At 35.8% G+C, this 20063-nt stretch overlaps 1 protein-coding gene across 1 annotated transcript; it reads right to left on the reverse strand.

Moving 5' to 3' along the window:
- Positions 1-5280: 5280 nt before the first annotated feature.
- On the reverse strand, positions 5281-19345 carry ube2v1 (ubiquitin-conjugating enzyme E2 variant 1). Its single transcript, XM_067388681.1, has 4 exons — positions 19215-19345; positions 13423-13571; positions 10087-10212; positions 5281-6849 (listed from the first exon to the last, which is right to left on the reverse strand). The coding sequence occupies exons 1-4, from the start codon at positions 19282-19284 to the stop codon at positions 6703-6705; spliced, it is 492 nt and encodes a 163-aa protein (XP_067244782.1). The 5' UTR covers positions 19285-19345; the 3' UTR covers positions 5281-6702.
- Between the last annotated feature and the right edge of the window lie 718 nt (positions 19346-20063).

Here is a 20063-nt window from a genome sequence, read left to right on the forward strand (position 1 = left end):
ATAGGAAACTGAGGGTAAGATGTCATTGATAGGAGACGCACGGACACGGTCCACGTCCTCTAGATTTCTCTAGATTTAAACATTCTTGGAAACATTTGGGATAATGTAAGTACACAAGTCAACAATATATTTTGGATATTTTAATCCCAAAATCTTACATATTGTGCCTTTAAACTTAATCTAAAAAAAAAAAAAAACCCTCAAAGCAACAGTTTCAGTACTTTTTTTTTTTTTGTCCATTCAATGTCAATAGTAACCAAAAGTGTTTAGTTACCAACATTCTTCAAAATTTCTGTATTTTGTTTTTTTGTGTTCTGCAGAAGAAAGAAAGTCATAAAGGTAGAACGACATGAGGGTGAGTAAATAATGACAAAATGTTAATTTTGGGGTGAACTAACCTTTTAATTAGTATTTGATTCAATAATGAAGATCTTGTTTTCATGGAAGAATCTAAAGGATCTAAAGAACTACAAATGTGGTGGTTTGCATTATCAAAAATCCTTTGTCAGAATATGTAAATCCCCATTTCATAATCAATCAGATTGCAGTTAGATTTGCATTTTCTAAAGGAAATACCAGCACTTGCAAGGAAGCCAAAGAAAAGTTTAGTTTTTTTAAATGCAGAAAAGGAGACCCAGATGACATCATCAGCTACTGAACACTATGACATCGTCAGCTCAAAAAAGCCTCTTGTTCAGTTTAATGAATTAAAAAATGAGCTAAAATAACATGATTTTGGAACATCTTGTTACAACTTAATGTGTTCAATCCACCTAATATATTTAAATATTAAGTTTACTTAATCCATTTGTGTTGGAACTACACTAGTCATTTTTGTTGCCATAACTAACTGGGCAGTGGATCTGTAGTTCCCAGCATGCTTTGCAAGGGATTAAGTGTTATTTTATGTGTTTTTCAGTAAAAGGAAAGACATGTTTGTGTTTAATATTCAGTTATGTTGGCAATTTATACGAGTTTCTGTAATGTTTTTGAATCTTGTGGTGAACTCAAGAGTGGTAGAGATTCATAGTTTGAATAGGAATAATTGTGTTTCAATTATTCGTATGATGCATTATTACATAGCATTTTAATTAGAGATTTTTTTTTATTTATTTAATTATGTTTACTTGAATTTACATTCTGCAACTGATTAGATGTTAAACCAGCTTGCCATAATATTATTATTCTAAATAAGAGTAATTGCAAATGATTCACTGGTTAAGAGATATGTCCACTTCAGCACAGATTACTGATAAGGATTATCATGTGTTATAAAAATGATACAAACACATATCTGAAGCACAGTGTAATAAATGTGTGATGAGTTTCCTCAGCACAATTCATGAGCAACTACCGGCTTCCTCATCCCAGCACTACTAGTCTTCTTCACTATAGCATTACACAAACGCATTTACCTGTTCGATGATCGCAGAGTGCTGATGCGCTTATGTCCAGCCCGTTCTGGAGGTATATATCCTTATTTCATTGGTTTATTGAGTCATTTCTGTCTCAGAGACTCAACATGGCTGTTTGAGAGCTGCGATGAGAGCGCACGCGCCAAACAGCGCACAAACAGGCAAATGCTGACTGACCTACACTGACTGAAGTGTGTTTTTTCTTTTCACATGGCTAAACAAGCAAGCATGGCGCTAACAACACGAGTGGTTCGATTCCAAGGGATACAAACATCTTATTTTTATGTATTTATTTATTTTGTATACCTCGAATGCAATGTAAATCTCTTTGGATAAAAGCATCTGACAAATTCATAAATGTAAATCTTCAATTTCTTATGTACACGTGCGCATACTGAAGAATCCCCATGGCATTTGTATGTGTCAAAGCATGGTTTTTGGCACATAGCACAATGCATTATAATCAACTTGTATATACACAGTTAAGTGAAAAAGAAAGTAGGCTACACCCTCTTTGAATTGTATGCTTTTACATATCAGGACATAAAAGTAATGTAGTCCTTAGCAGGTCTTGGAATTAGGTAAATACATCCTCAGATAAGCAACACCACATGACATATTACACATTATTTTTTTAACAAAAATATTTATTCAACAAAAATAAAGCCAAAATGGAGAAGCCATGTGTGAAAAACTACACCCCATGATTCAGTTGCTTGTAGATCCACTTTTAGCAGGACTTGAAGTAATCGTTTTCTTTAATGGGCTTGAGATCTGGGTTCATAATCATAAAAAAGTATTAGCTCCTACACTGTCAGAAAAAAAAAAAAAAAAATAGGCAAAATCTGTAATTTTAGGGGTACAATGGCTTGTGCCCTCAAGAGTACACCTGTTGTACCCTTTATAATGGGACCCTAGTGCTCACAATATACCCCAACCGCACCCCTTTTTCTGACAGTTTAGTGATAAAATTCTAAGAAAATTCTTAGAAATGTGGTGTTTTCTCTTAAAATTGAATAAAAGTAATTCAGAAAGCATCTTAACCCTTAAAAGAGGTCTTAAGGTCCAAAAGTTATCACGAAGCGTGAAGAGGGTGAAGAAATGTATTGTATGACAATGTATGACAGTGAGTTAATAAGACGCTACACATTAGATTGTGCAGGGATCATGTTTGTGACCGATCTTATTAGAGACACGCTAACATCTCCGACAGTGCAGAAATGGAAGTAATCACTACATTAACATATTTGGCAACTGGAAAAATGCAACTATGCAGCAGTGATAATTTGGGTCTGTCACAACCTTCTACAGGCAAAGTGATCACACAAACAATTACAGCACTTTCAGAACCTCTCATTAGCTGTTCATTTCCTATCAAATATGTTATGAAAAATATCATGCTGGATATATATATTGATATGGACTGGGTAATGTGTTAAAAACAAAAGGATCCCACATCATTTGATGGACAGAGACACCCTGAAAATCAAAGTGAAAAAATGATGCAGCAAGCTAGTCCATTTTGCTGAAATTTCATTGCAGCAACTCAAAATGGTACTCAGTAGTTTGTATGGCCCCCCATGTGCTTGTATGCATGCCTGATAATGTCGGGGCATGCTCCTAATGAGACGACGGATGCTGTCCTGGGGTATTTCCTCCCAGATCTGGACCAGGGCATCACTGAGCTCCTGGACAGTCTGAGGTGCAACCTGGTGGTGCCGAATGGGCCGAAACAATCTCCCAGAAGTGTTCTATTGGATTTAGGCCTGGTAAGCGTGGGGGCCATTCAAAGGTGTCAATTCCTTCATTCTCCAGGAACTGCCTGCATACTCTCGCCACATGAGCCTGGGCATTGTCGTGCACCAGGAGGAACCCAGGATCCACTGCACCAGTATAGGGTCCGACAATGGGTCCAATGATTTCATCCCGATACCTAATGGCAGTCAGGGTGCCGTTGTCTAGCCTGTAGAGGTCTGTGCGTCCCTCCATGGATATGCCTCCCCAGACCATCACTTACCCACCACCAAACCGGTCATGCTGAATGATGTTAATGTTCTCCGCAGCTTCTCCAGACCCTTTCACGTCTGTCACGTGCTCATGGTGAACCTGCTCTCATCTGTGAAAAGCACAGGGCACCAGTGGCAGACCTGCCAATTCTGGTGTTCAATTGCAAATATCATTCGTGCTCCACGGTGCCGGGCAGTGAGCACAGGGCCCACTAGAGGAACTAGTGAAAAACAGTCAGAAAAGATGAGTAGGGAAAATAATGTCAGTTGCCTCCACCTGTAAAACCATATCTGTTTTGGGGGTCATCTCATTGTTGCCCGTCTAGTGCACCCGTTGTTAATTTAATTAACACCAAAGCAGCTGAAACTGATTAACAACCCCTTCTGCTACTGAACTAGATCAATATCCCAGTGAATGGTGGACTTTAAATTGTTTGGAAATGGCCATATAACCATTCCCAGATTGATGGCAGGAAGAACTGCTTTTCTAAGATAATTGCTGATGGCTTTCCTCCTTGGGATTGTGTTAACACACACCTGAATGCCCCAGACCAGCAAACTGTGAGAACTTCAGCTTTTATAGAGTTGGCCACACTTGATAATCAATTAATCTAAGGCATTTGATTAGCAGCGTCTGACCGCTACTTACCCTCTTGATCCCTATGGAAGCTGTATGGGTGTACTTACTTTTTCACACACGGCTTCTCCATTTTGGCATTATTTTTGTTAAATAAATGACACATTATTACATGTAATGTGTTGTTTTTCTTATGTTGTATTTACCTAATTTTAAGACCTACTAAGGACCAGATGATTTCTATTATGTCCTGATACATATAACCACAGAATTCGAAGTGGGTGTACTTTCTTTTTCACACTCATGTATATATATATAAGTGAATTCTGGTATAGCTTGGTCCACTTATTTTGAAAGAAAATGATGTGAAACGATGGCCCAATTAACCATGAATTAATGTCTTATGTGTGCACTTGTTTTTTATGCAACTTTTATATAACCTTGAGTTTTTAAAGTCTTCATTGTGTGCATGTGGTCACCTATTTAGTGCATCAAGTGATCCAGCGAAGGTCTGCTCTTTGAACACTTTCAGCAGTGAGTAAAATCCAAATCCCTTGCAAAAAATAGTACAATAAATTATACTACCCTGAATAAGCGGTTTCACACACCAGTTTACATGCAGTCCACAAAACAAAATAACAGAATGAACACAAATTAACTAGTTCAAAAGTTTACAAATGCTTTATACCTAATAATACTGCCTATGATCAATGACTGTATGTTTTCTGATAGTTATTCATGAGTCCCTTGTTTGTCCTGATCAGTTAAGCTGCCCAAAGTTCTTCAGAACAATCCTCAAGCTCCTGCACACTCTTTGGTTTTCCAGCATCTTTCCAACAATGACTATAAATGGTTGAGATAGTTTTCACACAATCGGGGGACTCGAGAATACAACATGATGCATTAAGAGTCGGGGCGTGTAAATTATTTGGTCTTTTGGAAAACATGAAGCTTAACGTGAAGGGCAGTACTAAATTGAATAAGATCTATTTAAAGCTCTTATTTAATTTAGTATTGAATGCTATAAAACTTCAGTATGCAGCAATCCCCTAACTCTTAAAGGGATAGTTCACCCAAAAAATGAAAATTGTCAATTTATTCACCCTCAAATTTTTCTAAATCTGTACGAGTTTCTTCAAAAGGAGTTATTTTAAAGAATGTTAGTAACCAAACAGTTGCTGGTCCCAAACGTTCTTCAAAATATCTTCTGTTTTCAACAGAACAAAGAAACAGTTCGACAGGTTTAGAACAACTTGAGGGTGACAATTTTTATTTTGGGGTGAACTATCCCTTTAATGTGGCATGTTGCTTTCACACAGTCATGGATAATCCAGGTAACGACACTATTCAAGTGCATGTACACTTTTGAACTGGTTCATTTGTGCAAATTCAGTTTTGTGGACTATAAACATCTGTTATGGAAACAGCAGTTGCACTATTTTACAGTACATGCACTTACAGTGTACTTAACCAAGAAAGAACTGGGTAATATAAGGTAACTACATGGGTTAATGTTAGGTTTAGGGGTGAGTACCTAGTTATAACAATTACTATTATAAGTACATAGTATGTACATGGGGAACAGGAAGTAAAATAAAGTGCTACCAAAATAACTTATTTAGGGCAGTACCAAATAATCAAAATGCAATTTTTAGGATCCTTTTTTAATTATTAAAATGTTGCAGATTCTGCAAGGGCTATGTAAACTTATTAATCACAGATGTTCACTGAAGGTGGAGCAACATGTAGCAACAGTGTGTGGGTTTTTGTCATAGACTGTTCAGTGATTTAAAGCACAGTTCTTTTCCCTTCTCTAAAACCTGCAGTTTATCGTAATTCACAATGTTTCTAATTTTTCTATAACATATTGATCACAAAATTTATTCATAGTATTCATGGTGTCAAAGCTCTCAACAGCTCAATGGAACGAATCATGTTAAAGTTGAAGTGTGTAATCTATGCAGCACCAAACTAATGTGTAAAAATAACCAGCCATCAACCTACAACTGCCTTATAGTTTTCTCTGCACATGAAGCTAGGATAGAACATAGTCAAATACAAATTGCACACTTCATTTTTGATGACACTTTCTATCATTGAGCTTCCGTTGTTATTTTGCACAAACTTTTAATTAACCCATGAAGTGACCTAAAGCTGAGAGCCTGAAGGAAGAAAGTAATGAGACACCGAACTTTAACCGGTCAGGCCAGAAACCTCCGATCAAACAGTCAAGACTGCTGATTCTGATGCTATCATCACTAGAAAAAGATGAAAAAAAGAAAAGAAAATCTTAATATTCCCACCACACAGCATGTTACATGATAGCACAAATTCATTTCCACTTGCAGAACTATTCTCAAATGAGGGCACACAGATTACACTCAATAAGATCATTTGTTATTTTTACAATTTGCATGTATAACAAATAAACATTTAAAAAAAAAAAAAAAGATTAGAATGATGTACAGTATTCTGCTGTGCACACCACTACATCCATGGTTTCTGTCCAATGGGAGCTCCTGAGGCAGGACTGCTCATTGGTTGCTGCAGCACATGGGGAGTGGTCAGGAACAGGGAGGAATTCTCATGAGTCCAGAAAGAAAGAAAAAAAGAGAGAAAAAAAAAAGAGAGGAGGAATGCTCAGCCTTGCGTGTGTGAATGTGTTCTGATGAAGGTAGAGAAGAAGACGACAGAAGCTCTGAGCTCAGTTGCTGTAGATCTGTCCTTCGGGAGGCTGCGGCAGCTTCATGTTTTCTTTGCACATCATGAGTCGTCGCAGCTCCTGCAGGACCACGCGGATGCTGTAGGAATTCTGCCACTTGGCCAGTGAGGACACAGCTCGCATATCAACCTAAGTGAGCCAAAGACATTTACACAATGCATTAACCAGCACAAAAAGAGAGACAGAATTTGGCATATTTTGAGGGTTTTTTTTTTACTAATTGGTCAATTTGAGAAAAGAAGCATAATCTTTTGAGATTATCTGCTATGATGGGAATACAATTATGGCTAAAGATCACATGAGCAGCAAACTATATTCACAAAAACTGAGCAGAGTTTTTATTATGGAAAACATGTTATGACATTTTGGGATCTATGATTTCCGCCAAGGGGACATTTAATGAAACTCAGACTTTTTCTATCTTTAAGTGCTATAATCAGGTGCATCTACCAACTTTGTTTTGGTAAGCCTTTCTCTGCAAGCATGTGAAAAACAAGCTGCTCAGATGATAATATTACAGCCCCTTAAACCAGCAACACTGGTCTTGGAGTGCAGCTGTCCTGCACAGTTTAGCTACAACCTGATCAAACACACTTGAATGTCTTCAGGATTACTAAAGCTACGTGAAGGAAGGGGAGTTGGGTCGGACAGCAGCACTCAAGAACGACCGTCCCTGAGCTTGTGATGTGTCAGCTATGTTAACATTATCAGTGATCTGTTACCGGCTCCATAAACTCCTTGCATCTGAGCCAATAAGGACGCAGTGGTGTAATTTTATTTATAAAGGGAATGTGTTCAAATAAATTTATATACCAGTATGTGCAAGTCATTTTACACCAGACTGCTTTGCACATGATGGTCAGTAAAACACAAGATTTGCATTTAATGAATAGCTTTATACCTTTGTTTGAAGCAACTGCATGCCATATTTGTGTATAAAAATAAAAACAAGCTGAAAACACGCTTCCTGAAATTTGTAATTTTTTCTTTAGCATTAAACCTCAAATGTCAACTATATATTGGTTTGGGTTCTTCTTTAAAAGGTGCCATCGAACGTTTTTTTACAAGATGTAATATAAGTCTAAGGTGTCCCCTGAATGTGTCTGAAGTTGCAGCCCAAAATACCCCATAGATTTTTTTAAATTAATTTTTTTAAATGCCTATTTTGATGAATAATTAGAAATGCGCCGATTCAGGCTGCGGCCCCTTTAAATCTCGCACTCTCCGCCCCCTCCCGAGCTCTTAACTCGATCATTGCATAAAGTTTACACAGCTAATATAACCCTCAAAATGGATCTTTACAAAGTGTTCGTCATGCAGCATGTCTAATCGCCTAAGTATGGTATTTATTTGGATGTTTACATTTGATTCTGAATGAGTTTGAGGCTGTGCTCCGTGGCTAACGGCTAATGCTACACTGTTGGAGAGATTTATAAAGAATGAAGTTGTGTTTATGAATTATACAGACTGCAAGTGTTTAAAAATGAAAATAGCGACGGCTCTTGTCTCTGTGAATACAGTAAGAAACAATGGTAACTTTAACCACATTTAACAGTACATTAGCAACATGCTAACGAAACATTTAGAAAGACAATTTACAAATATCACTAAAAATATCATGTTATCATGGATCATGTCAGTTATTATCGCTCCATCTGCCATTTTTCGCTATTGTTCTTGCTTGATTTCCTAATCTGATGATTCGGCTGTGCACAGATCCAGATGTTAATACTGGCTGCCCTTGTGTAATGCCTCAATCATGGGCTGGCATATGCAAATATTGGGGGCGTACATATTAATGATCCCGACTGTTACGTAACAGTTGGTGTTATGTTGAGATTCGCCTGTTCTTCAGAGGTATTTTAAACAAATGAGATTTACATAAGGAGCAGGAAGCAATGGAGTTTGAGACTCACTGTGTGTCATTTCCATGTACTGAACTCTTGTTATTCAACTATGCCGAGGTAAATTCAATTTTCAATTCGATGGCACCTTTAAATAATAATAATAAAAAAGTAAACATATGCATGGTATAATAATAGGGTTTTTTGCATCGGGTTGTTCTTGGAACTTAGATATAGGAACTTGCCACCAGGGTGGTTCCCCGAGAGCTAATATTATTATACTATTGTGCGCACACACTGTGTCTGCGCTATTTCTCTGTTCGCAAGCTTTGGCACACACATGTAGGTGCCTCCCACGAGCACAGCATGCAAGCAATTCATATGATTTGATTGGTTGTCTGGGAACGTTGCAAACAAAGCGCTAAATGGCTGCAAGGAGAGCCAGATTCCGGGGCGTGGTGAACTTCGAATCTCGTGGCCGCCACCGTTCAAGCTAATATCAGACAAAAGTAAACAGTAAGGGAAAACAATTCCTCATAAATTTGTTTCCAAAGAGACCAAATGAGAACCTAATGCCTAAATGCCGCTGTTTACGTTGTGTAAATGTTTGCTGAACGGGATTCTGCATTTTCCTACATAATGAGAAACAACTTGTTTCTAAGCCGGTGATAAACGCTCTTATCGAACTCTAAACACCAAAAGTGTGTGACAAATCATTAGAGATACATTGTAAATATGGAAAACATTATGCAAACGATGTTTGTGTGCATCTTGCATAAAAATAATAATAAAAGCAATCTTAATATTGGTCATATCATTTTGAGATAATGCGTGCCAAATGCATTCTGTAGCGACCCCGAGTTCCCTACGCTCATCCATCGTGTCAACATTCATTTTGTCTATGATAAATCTGCAGAAATACCTCGACAGTTCGTTTTTGTTGCTAATGTTTTGCTTCTTGTTTATTGAAATTGTCTGTGTATGGTGTACAAACTTCCATCAAATTGAATGGAGAAATCTTTTAATGGTAGGCTGTCATGTCTACAGATGCACCTGCTCGGCCAGAATCGGCTCGAAGTCGTGCATCTTCAAACACACAAAACGCATCTAAAATGGGAAGGAGTTGTGTGATTGACAGACAGACTTTACAAACCTCCGAAAGCTACAGAAAAGAGAAGCAAATGGATCGCTGCAGTTCACAGACACAACTGTAATCCAGGCAGCAAGACATGGATTTGAAGTTTCCGTTTTGTGTCGGATATTTTGAGGTAAAAATCATACCCTAGGTTACATATTGTATTGTTATTAAATTTTACCAAAATTTTTTTTTTTAATATAAAAAAAAAAAAAAAAAACACCCATTATGATGAGCCTTGATTACCACAAAGGGGGACTGGTTAGATAATGTTAGACAAAACCAGTTGTTCTTACAAAGCAAGTACAGATAGAGTACATCTAGTATATGCATATGACAAGTGAAACAGATGAGGAAGTGCTGAAGTATTCAATATTTAGTACTTACCACACCATTTGAGTTATGCACTCCATTCAAGTTGATCTTCGTCACAAAGCGAACAAAAGGGGGTGTTTCTGGATATCTTGGTCCACATTCTACTCTGAGGCTGTACATCCTGTTCTCATAGATAGTCTGCATGAACAAAACAAATATCATCATTATGACAGGATTTCTTCAGGTTTTATAAAGGATAATTTAAGACCTTTTCAATAACTTAAAAGGAACACTCCACTTTTTTTTTTTTATTTTAAACAGTTGAGTTTTACCGTTTTTGAATCCATTCAGCCGATCTCCGGGTCTGGCGGTACCACTTTTAGCATAGCTTAGCATAGATCACTGAATCTGATGAGACTGTTAGCATCTCGCTCAAAAATGACCAAAGAGTTGCGATATTTTTCCTATTTAAAACTTGACTCTTTGGCTGAATGGATTCGAAAATGGTAAAACTCAACTGTTTAACTCTAGGGGAGTTGGAAAATGAAGTGGAGTGTTCCTTTAAGACAAAAAAATAAAAATAAAATACATCAATATGTTTTCTAGATTTAAATGTCTAGGGAGAAACTCGAGTTATATTAGCAACACTTCCGATTCTGAAAATTCAACTTCCAACAGATATCCATTATTTTTTAATTCATAAAAATTACAAAAAAAAAGTAGCTTGAATCGCTCTGCTCCCAACCACTAGAATATAGAAATAACTTTTACTGTACCTTCTGATCACACTACACAGAGGAGATGTTCTTCCTCAGTAGTTTTGTCTTGTTTTCCCAATGCAATTGTTTAAAGATTCTTAAAATCAAGATACATTTACTTGATATGCAAAATGACAAAAATAAGAAGTCTTATGAAACTCATCAAAATGAAGTGAATTTATGATTAAAGCAAGAACAAATATCTGCCAGTGGGCTCAGGAAAATCTACTTCATTCAAAGGGAGGTTTTCATAACTCATTTGCAGATATTTGTCCATTTAAAAAAAAATATAAACTCACTTAATCTTTCATTTTATATTTGCATTTCAAGTAAACATATTTTGATCCAAGGATGTTTACATGTTTGTACTGAAAACAGAACCAAAATACTGGAGGAAGATATTCATTTTTTTGCGATGCATGAAACATTTAATGCCATGACTTTATGAATTTAAAACCTTCTGCTCTGATTTAAGACTTTAAGACCCACAGAAACCCTAATTCTAAAACGATATCACACTGATGACTCCCATATTTAAAAAACACATTAGTGAAACTCATCAACAGTTTGGAACAGGATCTTATCAGCCTAGCAAACACAAAGAAACGTAAGATGGTGCACAAAACAAAGAAATAAACATGTAACAATGAAGATGCCAGGTTTGGTCTGGTCCCTATAATGGAGCAGGATTGGACGCCCCTGGATTAAGTCTATTTTTATTTCCACCAGGGACATAACGCCCCAAACAGACTAAAACACATGCTCTTGTGCAGTTCATGAACATTAGAAGTCAAGCTTATTTGGGCCTTCTTCAGTTGATAAGAGTGTTGAATGCTACTGCTCTGCATTGTAAGAAATTTAATGATTCTAGTCCCATAACAATTCTATGATTCTATAATTAAAAGATTTAATTAAAAAAAATTATATAATTAAAGAACTGTTATTTAATTATTAATATTAGCTAAATACATTTAACATTTAGTACAACAAAATGTGTCTCACAAACCCCAAGCATACACAAAGTAAGGGTTGCAAGAGAAATATTCTTTCTTATGTGTATTCAATCAATGTTGCTGCTTATACATGATTAATTTTGTTAATCTTATATGAGTTACATAGATTTCCTTATATGATCTTTGCGAAAGGGTCAATAACGTGACTTTTTTTGTCCAAAGGCCTTAATAATAATAATAAAAACAAAGATATGACATCCAAAGTATGTAAGGTAGTACAACTAGATCTCTTTTTTTGAATCCAAAAGGGTTTCATTATATTTTGCTACATATAAAGGTATTTTAATGATTTTGAAGTGTCAAATGGTCATTTGGTTTAGCCGTCCAAAGGCCAATACAACCATTTAATTTGTGAATAAAATATCTCAAAATGCAATAAATGTATATATTCTTTATTCTGGCATGATTTTATAACATCATATATCAATATAGTGCAAAATGGTATTAAAATTGTGTGTAATAATTTGTTACATTTATCACTTTTCTGGATAAAAAAAATGACTTTATTTTACTGGAGTTTATTTCGCCCCATAAAAATGATTTTATATTTTTATTAATTAATTAAACTGATTGTTTATTATTTTTCAGTTATAAATCTCTTTAATATTTAAAGATTTTAACTCTAATCATATGTTGCAAAATGATAACTTACAAAGGATTAAATTAATCACAATTATTTAATGAATGAAGCACACAAAAATATGACAAAGCCCTAAAACAGACAATTAATCGGCATAACTGCAATTATTTTTCAGACAATTAATCGTCAGTCAAATTTCATAATCGAGATAGGCCTAGTTGGTGCCTTGTCAGTGTCCTCTTTACTCTGCCATGTTTTTCACTGAGAAAATGGACGTGAGAGTTGGCAGCCCTGCAAGCAATGAAAAAGGTTTTGCCACAAACTCAACTTCGTTATCTTGATATCGCGAGACAGCTTTTCACCTCGACGAGAAATATCGTCTGTTTTAATATCACAAAATCTCATGGCATGAGATCTAGTCACACCCTTACTGGTTTTGATGTAAAAAGCTTACCAACATTATAAGTGGACTTCAGAGAACATGTAAAAAAAAAAAAAAAAAAAAGTAATTCATGACCCCTTTTAAAATTAAATTCTTGAGATATTGATTTTTCATACAGCACAGCAGTTCAATATGCATTCGCAATCATGCTAATATTTGAGAAAAACAGCAATCCTGTATTTTGCATCATGAATTTTGGGCCATTCTAACAGGCTAGTAAGCGCTCTGAATGCACACTCGCAGTAGTCCATCATACATACTAAGCTCCATCACAGTGAATGCATTGGCCTCTGAAGGTGTGTTTGGGTTTTGCTAAATAAGTGACATACTCGATAATGTCCGCTCGCACATTGTTAAAATTACAGTATTATCAGACGATGCATATCGCAGATCCTTACATCAAAGTGTAGTAATATGCCTTTTTTCCTGTTATTGGCACATTTGGTTCTTTTCAGAGTCATGCAGAGTGCATTTTCTAATACCATAAACACTGACCTCTTGTTTTTCTGAGCAGACACATGTGAAATGATAAAAATATTATAGAATTATTCATGCACAAGAATATGAATCTATACATATTAAGTCAATAGGGCCCAGAAAGCTAGTAGAACTGACCCTTGGGGGTCCGATGATCATTCCTCTCCAGCGTGTGAGGGTCATGTCCTCATCGTCTTCCAGACCCCAGCTCACCGTCCCATCTCCAACACCCTTCTGACCCTCTTCAAGCTCCTCCAGCAGCCGGAAGTTACGGGGGACTTTCACGCCTGTGAAAACACACACAATAACATTAACATCTGCTGCTGAAATAATGTTCAAAACAGATTCTGCAGGGAAAACTGCTAGCTGATATAGAAATTCTGAGTTTACATATGGCTAGAAATTTATTTTTAGTTTTCTAAGCCAGCCAGTGTAAAAGAATTCCCAATTCTACTGTCAGTGAGCTTGATTTCCTGAAGGTGAACTTAAAGAAAGGCCCGTTTCGACTAACAAACACTGGATTAAAGATAAAGACTCATTTGATCATGATACTGATAATGAAACCAGGAAGTGCAGTCCCAAGAACTTTTGTTTTGTGATATTAGTTTGCAATCCAATTTAAACTACTAAATGTTACTATTGTGGTTTATCTAGTGGGGATTGGTGAGGACCAGGTAGCACTTGGATGCTCAGATTTGATCAAAAGGTGGTACACAGCCTGAAATATTTGAGAACCGAAATCAATATCAAGATACAGTACAGACTTCTTCAGTAACAAAATATTATCCCCCAAAAGTGCAACAGTGCCGTGAACTGTTGTAGTATTAGAAAGTATTTTTCCTATAAATTTTTCCACACATTTATTTATTTTTTTTAAAGTGTGCGAAAAGGCTAAAATTTAATGAAGCACTGCAAATGACAATCAAATAAAAAAGGATAGAGAACTATAAAACTATTGATGTAGATATGCTGATTGTTTATAAAGAAACATTGTTTGCAAAATATGTATATACACAAACATTTAAATAGTTTGACAGTGTAGGAAGACTATTACGTCATACACTGTATTTCATGAGAGTGGGCGGAGCTGAAAAGAGTTATTTTGGCATTATTTGCTTGCCGTGATTATCTGAATGGGTGGAGATTTTTTGCAGAATCATGGGTAGTGTTTCATTGTTAAATATGGTCATTTAAAATACAGGCTGATAGCTTCAACAGAATTAAGGACAAAGTGAACGGCAGTTGAACCAACACATGAACAAATAATTTTATTAGCTTCCAATAAAGTGTGTGGGCATCCAAGGAACTGCCCTTAGCTGGTTCAGATCTTATCTTAGTAATAAGAACCTTTTCAGTAGGTATTGGTCGCGCTGTTTCATCTGTAGCTCCCCTTACCTGTGGTGTTCCCCAAGGATCTATTCTGGTTCCCATTTTGTTTTCATTTTACATGCTTCCACTAGGTTCAATTTTTAGGAAGCATGGAGTGTCTTTTCATTTTTATGCAGGCGACACCCAAATCTATTTACCTTTAAAACATAATGACAAGCAAGGCCTAGAAACCTTGCTTGCAAGGTGTATGATCTTGGATGTATGATCTTGGATGTCTCTGAACTTTTTGCATTTAAATGAGGTTCAGTCTGAAGTAATTGTCTTTGGGCTCTCAGTGGGAAAAGGAAAACCAATCATTTAAATTATTATGTCAAACCAACTGTGAAAAATTGTTTTTTTTTTTTTATTCTTCCCTTAAGTTTGACCAACATATAAATTCAGTAGTTAAGTCATGTTTTTTTCATCTAAAACTTGTCAAAAGTTAAAACTTTCCTGTCTTTTAAAAGATCTTGAAAGTATGTTTTTGTTTTATTTCGATTGGACTACTGTAACTCATTGTATGTTGGATTACCTCAATCCTCCATGTCACGAATACAGATGGTCCAAAATGCCGCAGCCAGGATTTTAACTGGGGTTCGTAAACAAGAGCACATTACTCTGATTTTAGTGTCTCTTAATGGGTTGCCAGTGTGTTAAGATTTTGCTGTTCGTTTTTAAGTCTTTAAATGGTCCGGCACCTCCCATTTGTCAGTTAGATGATTGCGATCCTCAGACAGTATTACTCTGTCTTACCCAAGATCAAGATTGAAGTTGAAAGGTGACCTTGCGTTGGCAGTGGCCGGTCCTAAGTTATGGAATGGTCTTCCTTTATCTGTAAGAACTGCTTCGTCCGTATATTATTTTAATTAGAAGTTACAGTCTTATCTTCTTACTCTTGCGTTTCATTAATTATGACTCTTGGTTTCTTAAATTTAGTGATGTCTTTTTATTATTACTGTGTCTTATTTTATTCTTTTCTCTGTACAGCACAGTGGTCAACAGGGATGGGTAGTATTTATGATACATGTATTTCAAATACAAAAATAGTATTTTGTAATTTGTATTTGATAGGGTTGATGAAAATTTGTTTGTATTTTTGTATCAAAATACTTTAGTGTTTTAAATGCGGCCTCTCATTGGTGCTCAGACTTGCCCAGACTTGCTGAGCTCAGAACAGATATTAAGTTTTGGTGTTTGTTTTAGTAGCCTAGGCTAAATAGTTTAAATAATGTTCTTGAAAACTATTATAGCGAGCTGCAGTCCCCTATATTTATGATTAACAATCAATTGATTAATTAGTTAGAAACTAATTGCTATGAATACAGGTGCCATCAGTTGTCTTCTTATAAATGACTTGTTTGTCATTGAGTCAGTGTTGCTGATGCAAAGTAGGCCCTTCATTACCAAACACCAAGTAACTAAATTAGGATACAATTATGAGTCATGTGCAAACTTAAACGTTAAACTGCTGGTTACTTTAAAACTAACCTTCATCTGGGAGTTCACAGGGATATATGAATATTTGATCTGTTAAAGCCACAATATGTACATTTTCATCGCTAATGGTCCCTTATTCAGTCGCTTATCCTTGATTTTGTGGAATCATGGGATGTGTTGTCTTCACGTCAACAGCCAGTGGAAAAGAATCGGATGGGACTCGGATGGGCAGAAATCATGTTCATGGATGCAATTATTACCATTACTGTAGTATGAAGCAGAGCAGGGCGAGTGATGTTGGAGCTGAATGAGACCGCTGGAGCAATTGATAATGAGAGACAAGCGTGACACGTTTCGAGAGCAGCGGAGCTTTTATTATGCAACAGTCGGCGCTTCTGCTTTTTTCGGTCTAGCGTATGTGTAAACCAGAGCTGTTTATCATATTAGATACATTTGAGCATGTTGAAAGTTGTTATAGTGCTACTCTGTGTTCATTCGGCTATGAGACACTTGTTGTAAACTAGATCGATATTAGTCATGGTAAAACATGGTACTCACGGTAAATCAAGAAAACGAGATTTAAACAAGAAGCTACATTACATGATTAGTTTTCTGTCAATCAATGAATCCAAACAGTTCCTCATCTGTCTAATAAATCATATAATGTGTTTTATTAAGCAGATGAGGAATATAATGCGTCTTTAGTGTTTCCATGGTTTCTACAAAATTAAACCAGAAACCGAGGGATTTAAACATTCTTGGAAACATTTGAGATAATGTAAGTACACAAGTCAACAAAATACAGTCAACCCAAAATTATTCAGACATTTTTGATAGATTTTTTCTAGTGGGTGCAGGCCACTATAATTCATTTATGTAAGTGAGAATAACAAAATAAATTAAACTGTGACATCTTATACCCAAAAGTTCTTCATACACCAGTATACCATACTACCAGACACTTCGACCTGACCATGTTTTGCTTAAGTGTTATCTGACATAATTAAGATAATTTTTTCTGACACAGTTACACTTTGAGATCTTGTCATATTTTATTACCATTTTTTTAAACTATAGTGAATAAACTGTATTAAAGGGTTAGTTCACCCAAAAATTAAAATTCTGTCATTAATTACTCACCCTCATGCTGTTCCACACCCATAAGACCTTTGTTAATCTTCGGAACACAAATTAAGATATTAAGATATTTTAGTTGAAATCCGATGGCTCAGTGAGGCCTTCATAGGGAGCAATGACATTTCCTCTCTCAAGATCCAATAATGTACTAAAAACATTTAAATCAGTTCATGCGAGTTCAGTGGTTCAATATTAATATTATAAAGTGACAGGAATATATTTGGTGCGCCAAAAAAATATTTAGTGATGGCCGATTTCAAAACACTGCTTCAGGAAGCATCGGAGCACAAATGAATCAGTGTATCGAATCATGATTCAGATCGCGTGTCAAACTGCCAACGGCTGAAATCATGTGACTTTGGCACTCCTAACAGCTGATTCGATATACTGATTCATTATGCTCCAAAGCTTCCTGAAGCAGTGTTTTGAAATCGGCCATCACTATATAAGTTGTCATTTTGTTTTATTTGGCGCACAAAAAATATTCTCGTCGCTTTATAATATTAATATTGAACCACTGTACTCACATGAACTGATTTAAATATGTTTTTCGTACCTTTATGGATCTTGAGAGAGGAAATGTCATTGCTCCCTATGAAGGCCTCACAGAGCCATCGGATTTCAACTAAAATATCTTAATTTGTGTTCTGAAGATTAACGAAGGTCTTACGGGTGTAAAACAACATGAGGGTGAGTAATTAATGACAGAATTTTCATTTTTGGGTGAACTAACCCTTTAATGAATTAAATGTTCAAGGTGTCTGAATAAATTTTGGTTTGACTGTATATAACATTGTTCTAGAGGTTTTTGGATATTTTAATCCAAAAATCCTACTGTACATATTGTGCCTTTAACTGGTTGCATTTGTCAGATTTATTGCATGACTTTATCGCATCAAACAGGCCAATGGAAGGTTTGCGAAGAAATTTCACGCTCCTTTTTGTAAAAGTATTTTTTAGTATTTTTAAAATACAGTAATTTATTTTGATACATGGAGTGGCTGCTGTACTTTGTAGTTTATTTTGATACACTTAAAATGAAGGTATTTGGTATTTTATGTATTTTTGCCCAACCCTGGTGGTCAACTTTTGTTGTGTTTATTTGTGCTTTAAATAAATGAAATGAATAAAAAGAGCAAAAATTACATGCATGTGGATATGATGTGACAAAATGTCCCTCTCTCATATTATAAATATTATATATATATATATATATATAAAAGATGTCAACTGTATGCTGATAAAATAGCTTATAGAGAAATGTTTTTAACCAGAACAAAAGCAACTTACATATGAATGCACATTAAAAATGTTATAATGCTTATCAGATAATTAATGTTAGATATTGTGTTTAAATGGAAGAGGTTATGAAGTGTGAGGTTTTCATTGTTTTTTGGGTCTGTAAAGATCACAGAAGTCAATGGCTGTGCCTCAAATTAGCCAGCTGCCTACCTAGACAGCACTTTGATATACGTATTCTTAAACATAACGAGCTGCCAACCTAGAAAGAACTTATAAAACATCACTTAAAGTTAAACTGACACAGAACGCGTCTGAGATACACAGGACTGCAGTCTAGATAGGCAGCTCACCCGGTTTTGAGACACAGCCAGTGTATTGTGTTGTTTCTCTATCATGACGCTGCAGTTGAATAAGCTACATGGCTAACCGACAGAATAGGCTGATTACATTAAAAACCTGTTGTATTTTCACCCATATACATTAAGAACCATGTATCTGAATCTTAAACTATTTAAAACTGACTCAAACATAAAGTCCATCGACATTAAACGCGATAAATGACACAGATTTGACAGGCTAATGCTGTGCAAACACACCCACATGAATGCTGAGACGCTAAACACAGCAACACGAGTGAATATTTCAATTAAAGTATACTTTTCCAGCGTTTTACCATATCATAACACTCGTTGTGCACACTAAAGAAAGAAATAATCTGATACAATAGCAGTTTTTCATAAATTTACCTGATCCGGCGGCGGCCGCCATCTTGTTGCTCAGCAGCGGGGACGCGCCAACAGTGAACAATCTCCTCATGAATAATGCATGAGAATAATCAGTGAACTGGATGTTGAAGTTCACTCTGGTGCGTTTATATACTCAAAACTGCATTACTGCTCCACAATCCAATATATTTAAAAATGACCTTTCCTATAAATGACTGCAACTGTTGTTTTAAATGTATTTTGTTTTCTTTATATAGCATATGATGACTGTCAGAGTATTTTTGAGAGGAGACATTATTAAATTTGCAGATGATTCAGTGTCTCTCCTCACTGATTCAGATGGTAGTCATGAACTAGTGGTAGATCATTTTATTCAGTGGTGTGATACTTCATTTTTAAATACTTATGCTTTCAAAACAAAAGAAATTAATTGATTTTCGTAAGAACAACACTGTTGTGTTGCATAAGGGACAGCAGCATAGCCATATTTAGGGACAGTACTTGATGATAAATGACATTTTAAGGCACTGATATTAATAGAGGTAAATCTCTTAAGCGTATGCATTTTTTGAGCAAACTTTGTAGTTTTAATATGGATGTTTTTTTTTGTTTTTTGTTTTTTAATGAAAATGTTTTTATTAGGCCTGTTGATCTTATCTTTTTTCATTGTTGGTATGGCAATCTCTGTAAGAAATAGGGGTAAGTTAAAGGGTTAGTTCACCCAAAAATGAAAATAATGTCATTTATTACTCACCCTCATGCCGTTCCACAGCCGTAAGGCCTTCATTCATCTTCAGAACACAAATTAAGATATTTTTGATAAAATCCGATGGCTCAGTGAGGCCTCCATAGCCAGCATTGTCACTTCTT

Source organism: Chanodichthys erythropterus, chromosome 6 (assembly GCF_024489055.1).
Source record: "Chanodichthys erythropterus isolate Z2021 chromosome 6, ASM2448905v1, whole genome shotgun sequence".
NCBI lineage: Eukaryota > Metazoa > Chordata > Actinopteri > Cypriniformes > Xenocyprididae > Chanodichthys > Chanodichthys erythropterus.

Coding starts and splice junctions, on each gene's coding strand:
- ube2v1 (XM_067388681.1), bottom strand. CDS start 19,284: ATGAGGAGATTGTTCACTGTTGGCGCGTCCCCGCTGCTGAGCAACAAG. Junction 13,572..19,214: donor GGCGGCCGCCGCCGGATCAG/GTAAATTTATGA, acceptor GTGTTTTCACAG/GCGTGAAAGTCCCCCGTAAC. Junction 6,850..10,086: donor TGCATAACTCAAATGGTGTG/GTAAGTACTAAA, acceptor TGGCTCACTTAG/GTTGATATGCGAGCTGTGTC.